At 42.3% G+C, this 11,625-nt stretch overlaps 1 protein-coding gene across 1 annotated transcript; it reads right to left on the minus strand.

Annotated features, from left to right (window-relative positions):
• Positions 1-3,901: 3,901 nt before the first annotated feature.
• On the minus strand, positions 3,902-10,363 carry OTUD1 (OTU deubiquitinase 1). The gene has a single exon (XM_033079037.2). The coding sequence runs from the start codon at positions 10,208-10,210 to the stop codon at positions 8,912-8,914; it is 1,299 nt and encodes a 432-aa protein (XP_032934928.1). The 5' UTR covers positions 10,211-10,363; the 3' UTR covers positions 3,902-8,911.
• Positions 10,364-11,625: the final 1,262 nt, after the last annotated feature.

Below are 11,625 nucleotides of genomic sequence, written 5' to 3' on the forward strand. Positions count from 1 at the left end.
ACCAAGCAAAACCTTCAAAAGAAGTCTATAGAGTTAAATCCTTAAAAACTGACCTATGCTCCCAAGTGTTGAAAATGAACCTTGTCAGTGTCCAGAACCCTGTGCATGCACTGGGGAGACAGCAAAACAACCCTGGGACTTGGAATCCTACACATCTCCTTCAGAGACCTGCTTGTTCCTTCTAGCCAGCAAGGACCATTCTGTGATGCTGCTGCCCCTGCTGAGCCTGATGGCATCTCTGCACAGCACTGTGCTCTGCAGAGCAAACATTCCCCAAAGGACTAGCACTGTCATTTTCTCTCTTCATCTCACTGGGCAGCGTGGAAGGAGACAAGTCAAAAATGGCATTTCAAACATGATGATTTACCTTCCATACAGCTGTAGCTAGTACATTGTCCCTTTCAAAGATTTTCTTTCAAGAATCTGTGTAAACAGACTCTGCATTTAATTCCTCATCTGCAGTAACTAGAGGCAAGGGATGATCTTTTGGGAAGGTGACAAAGTTCAGGGTTTGCTGGGATGAACTTGCCCAGCAGCGCAGTAGCAAAGAGCTCAAATGAGCTCCATGCTCAATTATTTTTCCACTGAAGAAATTAAATGTGGAAATTTACAATAAAGCTCATAAGAACAAGAAATGTCATATTTTTATAACTCCTATTCACATATTTCCCATTCAGAATTCCATTACTATTTATCAAAGTTAACCCAGCTGTAAACACAGCTTTATAGGCTTAAAAAGCCTATAAAGGTGAAATTAATACTCTTTTACAAGCATACTTTTCCCAGCTCTGTGCTTGAATTACACCATAAAGGTTGTGAAACTGAAAACATGACATAAATCATGTTTTATAAATGAAAATTTCTAAAATACATTTTGGACTTGACTCCCAAGAAACTAGATCCCTGTTCATATTTAATCTCAAGGTAGGAAAAGGAAATATGTTGCAAAAAGCATATAAAAAGCATTTTTTTATGCAATGAAACAAAGGCAAAGTTATAAATGAGATATAAAACCCACAGGTCAGGCCAACAGAAAGTAAAGCTGCCTCACATGCTGCACCTTCATCTCAGTGACAGACACATCACTTCCACTTTTGTTGGCACATTTTTTTTGGCCATCACTTCAGTGTGTTCAGCAAATGCATCAGCATGTACTCAACACAAGAAATATTTGACAAGAGTAAGGCTCCCTAAAGAAGGCTTTCAGTCTGAAACCATTTTTCCAAGTGTTAGTCCTATTACTAGTGAGAGACTAGAAATCCATTCCTAACCTTTGTGGTGTGTATACAAGCATTTTTGTCTATTTATTTTATCGATTTTTTTTTCTTTCTCATCCACAATTCCTACAGATATCTGTATGCAAAAAAAGAATATATACACAAGGCCTGGACTTATATCACAGGTTCCCTTAAAAAAAGTTAAAATGTCCATGTCAAGACCAAATTTCAGGTGCTTTTCGCTATCATAAGGTGCTACCCCCTCCTTTCCTTTCTAGCTTTGATGATATTCATTAACATTGGAAACAATTCCTACTATTTCCTCCCTATGCTATGGGAATAAACATTCAAAGTTAGTGAGGGGATTAAATACATAATGGTGATAGTAAACAGACTGAAATGAATATTTGAGCAGAAGATAAATCCAGAACTGAATTTGGTAGAAAACCTGTGGCATCCCACTGAAGATTTCCATGTGACCAAATGTCTGTAGCATTTTTGGAGCTGTAAAATGCCTCAGTGGCTAGTTATAAACTTCTTGTGATATATTTATAGATCATTTAAAAAGTAAATAAATTAAAAAGTAAGTATAACTGACTTGGCACAGATTTGTATTTTTTCAGTGAGAACTTTTGAGTGAACAGAGAGATAGAACTGATTCCACATTCCAGTGGTGTACAGTTTCTTTTTCCTCACACTTCATACTAGACAGGAGTGATATAAGACACCAATGGGCTATGATAGGGCACAGGATTCTCTAAACAGGGACTGTACCTGCCTCTTGTCTTCCTCCTCTATCAATATCAAGTGACCCAAAGAGGAAAGATACAGCTGCTGGCTGACAAGAGCTTAATCCCAAAAGGACTGAGATAAAGCTCAAAGGCTTGAGGAAGCACCAAAAGTCTTAGCAGAGATTAACTCAATCCCTTGACTGAAGTAGAGCATTGACTGTTACCTACTGGTCTCCCAGGGTAGAAGCCCAGTTGGCAGAAGGATTTCCTGTACATGTTACAGCTGAGGCCACTGCCAAGGTTCATGTTATATAACCCGTCTCTGTGACAATGGTTCCTCACAAACACAGCCTACCCAGAGCAGCCTCCCTTGTGGTTTTGGCTGTTAAAGTTTACATTCTTTGGGGGATTTTGTTTGCCATTTTTGTTTGGGGATTATTTATGTTTTGTTTGTTTGAAATCGTCACAATCCCAGCATGACAATAAAGAGTTTTGAAGAGCATACGTACTACTGCATACCAAAGCCCCCTTTGCAATAACAAAGTTGGTGAAGCTTTCCACAGTTATTATTTCTCTGCAAATGCTTCTTTCATTTACCTAACAGAGCCCAGTGTTGTCTTATTTATCCATTTTGGAACATGTTTGTCTCTGGACAGAGGTAGACAAGGAGAAGAATCTGATTACAAAAATGCTATCAAAAAACTGAATTTTTTTACTGTTTGGTAGAATTTCTAGAGATTTCAGGTGTTGCATAGTCTCTTCAGGGCAACTCCTGTAAAATATTAACTGAAAATGTAAATCTACCAGGAATCACATTCACGTGAATGGTTCACATGAACTATCATGAGTATATCCAAAAGGACAGCTACCTAATTGACAAAACATCCATAAATATTTATTTCCTGATAAGTAAGATAGCGTACATGCAATAAATGAATAAATAAATAAATAAAATAAATAAATAAATAAATAAATAAATAGAAAACAGAAGGAAAACATCTAAATGGAGATTTAGTTTTCAGATACTTGTAAAGCGTGTGCTGTTATAATGCTGCTTCCCATCCAAGTCCCAGTGGGACTGCAGCTTTGCTGAGCCAAATGCTCTACAGTATAACAGGTCGATTTTAGCCAACTTTTTGTAATTTATTTACCACTTTTATGGGCATTAATCTGAAGTAAAAAAACTTATTCTACCTGTATTCAACTCACCAGTTCAAGAAGAACACAGGCCACATGCACAAATATTCCATACCTAAAGCCAAAGTTCTCTTTTACTGGATATTAGAACGGTGGGAGATAAATGGGAAAATAAGCAATTACTTCTAAAAGCCAACCATTTTCTTTCTAATCTAGCAGTATTAGTCTCTTGTGTAGCAAGGAGACCCTGAGTGTAGCAAAAATGTAACTTGTTGTGAAATGATATTATTACTTAATTAAGAAATAAATTTAAGTGCATTAAAGCTTTTACATCAGCAGTCACAATGCTGATCTATAAGCTGACATAACCATCATTCAGAGCAAAACAAGTCCTTTCACAACCACTTCATTTTGGGCACCACCTTTCCCTTGATTATATATAAACAGCAAAACAGCTGTCAACTCCTAAACTCACTCAAATGTCCTATTTAATTAGATTTTGGTTTACAGCATAACTACTTCCTAAGGTTAATCCTGAATAGGCATTATGATTGACAATCAACAAAAACAACCACTAAAAGAAATTTTTTAATTGCAGACAGTGTTTGCGGAAATCATAGGAATTGTGTTAGCAATTACTGAGACAATAATTTTATCAATGCTCCTACCTTAAACCACAAAAGGCAAGGTCAGTCCCTGTGAGTAACCTACTCCAGTGGAGCTGAAGTTTGTCAGGAAAGCAAACAAATCATATAAACACGTTCGTTAACTGCGTAATTGCTTGGTCAATCTTTAAGTCATATGGAAGAGAGACAATTTAGATATAAAACATTCTGGTATGTTTATTTACAAAGGGAGTACATTTTGACCACAGGCTCTCCCTAAAAAATATCAAAAGAAGCTCAGCTGGAGTTCCAATGATCATGTTATTTCTAAAAGCACACATCTAAACTTGAGTACAGCATCAGCAATGGGAAGAAATATTGCATTTAGTGACATTGGGTTAAATTGACAGACTTTACCAAATTCCAAATCACACCCAGAGATCTGAAATCATTATTTTCTTGCCCAGATATATTAGTTAGTTAATTAGTCAGTTAGTTAGTTAGTAACAGCAGGAAAATGAAGCTTTCAATCAGCAAAAATAGAAGTTTTATGCAGGAAAAATGCTGGATCTTTGTACCTGTGAAAATAATATGTAATTAGGACAAATTTATGAGAAGATGGAGTAATAACCACTCATGCCACAGAAACCTGGAATGTGACAGTGGTTTATTTCCATTGATTTGCAGTCTGAATATCGTGTACAAGTTTCCTTGCATAAACAGATTTTTAAATACTAATTCGAGGAAAAAATGGCTGAAGTATATATTACTGCATTGTTGTACCTTTTTACCCATTAATAGTGTAAAACTTGCTATTAAAAAAGACAGATTATAAATTAAAACTGAACAGGAAATATGAAAGCCGCTTTTTTCTTCAACTGAAACACATATGTACACGTTACAAATCAGCCTGTTTGTTAGTAAAAATTCAAAGTTTAAATTTTTCTGCTTCTTTAAAAAGTTCTGATGACTACACAATCGCATTTGGCAGACCTGATGTCTTAACAGTAACTCACTATCTCACTGTATGCTGCGTATTTTCACACAACCATGCAATTCTGAAATGGGACAATCTTTTTAACACTGAGGCTCAGGAATTTTTTTCATTTCACACCATTTTTCACCAACATTCTAGGAACACTTACCACTGTATCTCAATAAACTGTTGAATAAATATAGAACAGTATAAGCAAATTATAAGCAAAAAACAGTTATGCCCAGGTACTTGTCTCTGTTGTGAGATATGCCATCATCTTCTGCTTGGATTCAGAAGCTATGCATTAACACACTGACAAATCACTAAAACAAAATTGAAATTTTACCCTCAAAAATCCTACCAAGTAATTCCGACATCATAAAAGCAAAAGCAGACAGTAGAAATATTTGTATTCAGGTGATTTTGTACATGCATAAGAAGTAGTGAAACACCTTATTTACAAGTGGCATTCATGTAAAAGATTTATCTTGCACACACATAATGTATCAGCCAAATACAACAGGACAAACTGGAGTAGCTGGCACTAGACAACGTATATGTGTCCTAAGAAAGTTCCTAAGCACAAAGCATCATCCACTAAACTTTCTGAAGAGCAAGTCTTTGACTGAGATGGAAAACAGTGATACTTACATAAATCTTCCCCTTCCTACTTGCCCACCACCCTTATTTTGGGATTCCTTCATTGCAAGTCAATTCAGTTCTTGCAAACCTTGCTTTGTGTAACAGTCTGTTCAACACACATGACAATTTTAACACATCCCTTGCACATTTAGTGACAGAATGTCATAGTCTTGGCAACCTGAGGAACTCCTGGAATGCAGCATTCAACATGTCAACTAATTAGCAATTGTGTTATAAAATACAAGCAAAGATGGCATCACAAAGTTTATGCTCCCACAGACTGAAGTTCACATTAGCTCAGTTTAGAATTAAAGCATTTTCTACCTGATTTATAGAACCATACAAGTGGCATATTGAAGATCAAGCTCTTTTTCTGACTTATTGTCAATAATAAAAAGTCTGTTGACCAAAATCCCCAGACAGGTCCAAGGATTAGCTGGGTCATGCAAGTGATTAGCCAAGGTTACAATAATCAGGCACTAAAATTATGATCCAGGACAATATCTGTCCTTCCCTTGTTACTGGAATTATTGAACAGAGGATAGTGAAGGAAAACTTGCATCTACCTCTGCTTTTGCTGGGGGCAAGAGTAGCGTTACAAGCAGTTTTGTAAATCTCTGTCCAAATTAGGATCACTGCTTACATAAAATTTGTCCATGAAATTGCCTCTACCCGTGTTCAAGCAAAACACCACTAGCTTGCATCTGAACCTAGTGTCTCAGTTGAACCAGAGTATTTTTTAAAAAACCCAAAACTTTCTATGTGTCCAAAACATCTGAAATTCCATTTCTGCAACTCCCTTTTAGACATAGTATGTAATGCAAGCTGCAAAAACAAGCGCCTTGTTACACGCTTTAGCAAGACACCCTCAATGTCTTTGCAAACTAGTTCAACAAGTAACCTAGTTTTTTCAAATTCCTTAAAGTTATCTGCATGCCCCGTGACTCATGCAGTAGATAAACTGCTGAGGAACTGTGGGAACCCATCCCAGGGTCCTGCATGGCTGGTTTTTAACACTACTTTATTTATTTGTGGTATTTTAGTATCATTTTTATCGCACTGAGTGAACACAATGCAGTACTAATCCTTTTCGCTTAGCTTACTGAGCATTTCTAAGCTTTGTGTTGCAAAACACAAAGTTCGTGATCACAATTCATGATAGAGCTGAAAACAGTAACTTTGGAAGACTTCATGCATATGGGGTTCTTATAAAAGTTTGGGAATCAGCACAACTTTGAATGAATTAATCACATCCAACCCAAAACCTGAGAAGCCTGGATACAATATTTTTAATCAGTCAACACATCACTGATTTTTAGGGATGCTGTATTAATACTTTCACTTTGAGTCACATGAGTAGCCATTTTTCCCATGAACTACCTGTGTTCCTTATGAACACATCCATGACTGCATCTTTGCTGTGCTCTCACCTCAAAACTCAGCTTTCCAAAGATTTGTGCGTTAAGGACTAGAAAGACTGGGGTTTTACAACTGCTGTGTGCACTTTAAAGAAGAAGCACAACTGTTTGTAAGAACAGGAAAAGTATTGTATTTACCAATATTTTGAAAATAATGTAATATTTAAATCTACTCTCCGTACTACATAAACCAGTAACAAATATATACTACAGTCCTGCAGCTCTTCATCACATGCGCTCAACTAAGACTGATGCATTTCATCTGTTTAGTTACTCTTTAATCCTAACTTTAACCCAGTACCCTTCTGTTGTTTAAGGATGGGGCGTTTTACTATTTTGAGATCAGGGACTGATTTCAACACATGTTGAAATCATGTAAACACACGTGCACATTTGTAAATAAATTTTTTAACTACTTGCAAGGCATTTCCACCTGGTGAGGGGAGTAAAAAGCCGTATCTCCCTATGATATCACTTCTATTTGAGTAGCAAGAGGGTGCCAAGGTACCACTACTGACAGGACAAACCTCAAGCAAGTTTGGGGCTAACTGCAGAACTGAGGTTCCCAAAGACCAATGTCCAAACCCAAGTGTTTACAGTCCAGCAGAGAGCTGGCTCACCACCAACCTGGTGTCACCAGCTCATAAACCATGCTTGAGAACGCCACTTCTAAAGCACATTAATGTAGAAAATTGTTTCTCACTAGCAAACAGATACACTATGATCTCTTGCAGTAAGAAAATAATTACAGATATTCAATTGTCCTTAAATGCTTCCATTTCTTTCTTTCACAAATTGACAGACACCAGAATTATCAGTGGTTCACATTTGTGAAGTACTGTGTCCCTTCTTCCCACCTCTTAATAGGTAAGACTAAGGCAGAGAAACTAAATAAAAGATCCTGTGAACCCACCTGCAATTCTTCCCCACACCAGGAATGCACAGGGTAGAAAAGAAGAGCACAAGTAAAATTATATTCTTTATTCATTCCATTTTAGCTGTGAATATTCCTATTATACAAATACAGTATAAATTCCAAAATCACAATATATTACAAAATAAAAAAGTACAAACTGCATTACTTAATAAATATATCTAACAAGTTAATCAGAAAGTAGAAGAGACAGAATCCAGATTGGAAACATTTAAATGTTTGACCCAGCAAACCATACAAACCTCAATTTAAGTACTTTTTTTTCTTTTAAACCATAACGCAAATACCATTCCTGATCTCTTGATTAGAAAATAAAGTCACGTGAATAAAATGTTGTGATCAGATAATGATTTGTTGGTGAAACACCAGTGCCAAAAAAGCAGGGCTTATACAAAAGACACCATAACCCCAGAAACAAGAACACAAACACTGAGGTGCAGCCAAGGCAATTACTGCCAAAGCAGGAGACTATTATCTAGTCACAACATTCTATTGTAAGTTAATGTTCTGTTATTATAGATAAATAATATAAATGGAGCAGGGGGTGAGCCAACCAGGCAACAAGAGGCCAGTTTACTCAAAACAGTAATTAAAAACAGAAGAGTCAATTGCTCCCTGCACTGTTCACGTGTATCTGCATTCCAACTGGCTCAAAGGACCTGTTCTGTGCTGCAGGCAGAGAAAGCAACTGGTCCAAAAAGCAGTCTGTTCTCACTTTGCTGCACTTTTACAAAAGCCATTATTTTAATTTTGCAAGAAAATACCCACAATATTTTTATCAACTCGGGGGGGGGGGGGGGGGGGAACAGTTTGACATCAACTTCATTTGGTAAAAATATAAGGTTTATGGGTAAAAAACACAGCAAAAAATAGCTGTTACATCATAAGCCTTATTTACAAAAACTGTTTACAAACGTTTTTGGCTGTACAGCTGAAAGCCAGATACTAATGTAAGATGTAGAAGATGGAGGTAACAGTTTAAAAATAGTGTGCAAAAAATACATTCTTATAGAAAATAGACAGCGGGGAGGGGAGACAAACATACACGGAGAAATCTGCTTGCAAATAACCCGAGGCTAAGTTTTTACAACAGAATATTACAAATACGTCTGCATTTATCCCCCCACAACCTACAGTCCTTCTCAGTCTGGGGTGCTGCTGCTTCATTAAGGATTAAGGCATCACCATCACAGCCAGCACACCTCCTGTCAGTCCCTGCAGCAAAGCTCCCAGCCTGCGGCCCAGGCGCTCTCAGGAGCAGGCGTTCTGCTCAATGTACATCTTGGACAAGGACACTGCCATGGACTTGGCCAGCTCCTCGTCCCGCCTGCGCTGTACCTGAGTCTGTCTGCACCACGCCTCGTACTCGGGGTTGGGGCACACGCGGTCCAGCACAGCATCGTAGTGCCCATTGCTAAGCCAGCTCAGCCAGATACTGGGCCGCGTCGGGTCCTCGGGCCCCAGGTAGTGAACCATGGTGGAAACGGTGGGGCTCTCGGGCCGGCCGCCCGTGGTCAGGTGGATGTTCACGTTCAGCATCTGCCCCATGGCCAGCAGCTCCGGGTAGCCGGCCCAGGCCCCGTCCTGGGCGGCACCGATGAGGAACTCTCCCACGTCGCCCTCGATGATGGGGTTGAAGTGGTCCAGGTGGTCGGCGATGTAGTGCACGGTCTGCTCGCGGAGCTCGCCGTGCAGCCGCTGGTCCCCGTACACCGCCTTGCAGACGGCGCGGTACAGGCAGTTCCCGTCGGGGATGATGTGGAAGCGGAACCGGCCCTTCTGCCGCAGGTACTTGTCTTGCTTCTCCACCTCGGCCAGGTACAGCGCCAGCTTCTCGCTGCGCTCCGCTCTGCCGCCGGGCCCCCGCCGCACGTCGGGCCCCGCCGCCTCCTCCTCCTCCTCCTGGCCGTGCGCGGGGCCGCCGGGCTGCGCGGGGCCCCCGCTCCGCTCCGCGGGGCCGCACCCGGGAACCAGCCCGGGCTGGGCGCCGGCGGCCGCCGCCTGCAGCGCCTGGCAGTGCTCGCTGAGCCGCAGGCTGCGGTTGCTGGGCTCCTCGGCGGCGGCCTCGCCGTCGCCCCCGGCCTGCCGCACGCTCTCCAGGATGCCCTCCAGCCAGGCGCGGCCGCGCGGCGAGCTCGGCACCAGCTCCGCGGCGGCCTCGGAGCGCTGCACGATGCGGATGGGCACGATGCGCTCCAGCGGCCGGCGGCGGCTGACGGTGACCTGAGCGCAGGAGCTGAACTGCGGGCCGCCCGCCGGCCGCCCGGCCGGGCCCGCCGCGGGGCCGCTCGGCATCACCTCCAGGCAGGACGAGAAGGCGGGCATGGCGGCGGCGCTGCTGCTGCCCCCCGCGGCAACGAAGCTGTCCTTGCCCGAGCTCTCGGCGGCCGCGTTCGGGCCCGCGACGTCGGCGGCGCTCGGTGCCTCCGCGGAGGAGGGTCCCGGCGATAAGGAGACCTTGAAGACGGCGGCGGAGCTCGGCGAGGCCGCGGCGGCTGCTGCGGTGGCGGCCGCCGGGTAGTGGGTGATCACGGAGCTGTAGAGCTGCATCCTCGGCTCCCCGCGGGCGGCGCTTTATAGGCGGCGCCGCCGTCGGAGCTGGGGCGGGGAGCGGCAGCGGGGGCCGCGCTGGGGCTGCCGAGGAGGATGAACCGCCCGGGTAAAAATAAACAAGGGCATCACCGCCCGCCCCGCCCCGCCCGGGCCCCGCGGCCGCGGCAATTCCGACTGCGCCACGGGCCCGGCCCCCCCGCGGGCTCCGGCCCTTCTGGAAGCTGCGGGAGCGCGGAGCGGGCGGGGCCCCGCACGTCAGCGAGCACCGCCCCTGCCCTGCCTACGTCTGGCCGTGTCACGGCTCCTGCTCCGCCGCTCCGCAGGGGTAACGTTGATTATATCCATTCGGGTTGGACAGCGCGGGCACGAGCTGCTGTTTGTCCACCTGCAGTCCCGCTGTGGGCAGTGCAGTGCACGCATGCCGAGATGTGTGATATAAACCAGCGCATTTTAACAGGACACACGCGGTCTGAAATGCGGCTCTCATCAAGATCATTGATAATTGGTTTATTAAAGTGCCTGTAGCACTTCAAAATTAAGCCATGTCTCCTAGCCTTGGCTGCGGTATAAATAAAGTCGTATCTAAGCCTTTGTGCAGGGGCGATGATGTGATCTGTAAACACTGTGTTGTGATTCCATTCTGACAGGCATGCTGACCAAGAAACACCAGCTTGCACTATGATCAAATGTTTACACAGTCATTCCTAGCAAAATGGGGAAAAAGGTATTGACATATGTAAGTTCAACATGATACTTTAAAACAATTCTGGATTCCATCCCACCACCCCAAGTGTCTTCAGGACAGTGTTAGTAATGCAAGCAGATTGTAGAACTTTAAAAGCAGACAAACATAAACCAAACAAACAGAAAACCCTTTACTTGGATATTCTGAAAAGTTTCTTTTCCTCACTCCATTTACATTAATTAAAAAGACAGAACAAGAGGATCACTTGCAATATACTGCAATGTCAAAAATAGTTGTTTCTTTGGAGCCTTGTATTTTGTACCAATGTTTAGGAATATACTTCCTATCTTCAGTCTGTGCTACCAGTTACACAATATGAAATTTCATTTTCTTTAAATGGGGACCGTATTATGACTCACTCAGTTGCACATTGGAGAAAAGATGCTCAAATACTTCATACAAAGTAATGTGGATATTTATGGGAAAGTTTTTCACATACATCTTTTTTCCTCTGGATAAAACACAACAGTTTATTGCATGCAATATTGGAAACCTTTCAATAAAAATTTACAGACTAAATATATATCCAACATTTTTGCTTTCGAAGCTGAAATGTAAGAAGTATATCAGATATGAATCAAAGCCAAAATGTCCTCGCTTACCTGCCAGAGCCAGCCAAAAAGTTGATATCTTTAGAACAAATGGTGATGGGCCTTATCCAGGAGCA

Source organism: Catharus ustulatus, chromosome 1 (assembly GCF_009819885.2).
Source record: "Catharus ustulatus isolate bCatUst1 chromosome 1, bCatUst1.pri.v2, whole genome shotgun sequence".
Taxonomy (NCBI): Eukaryota; Metazoa; Chordata; class Aves; order Passeriformes; family Turdidae; genus Catharus; species Catharus ustulatus.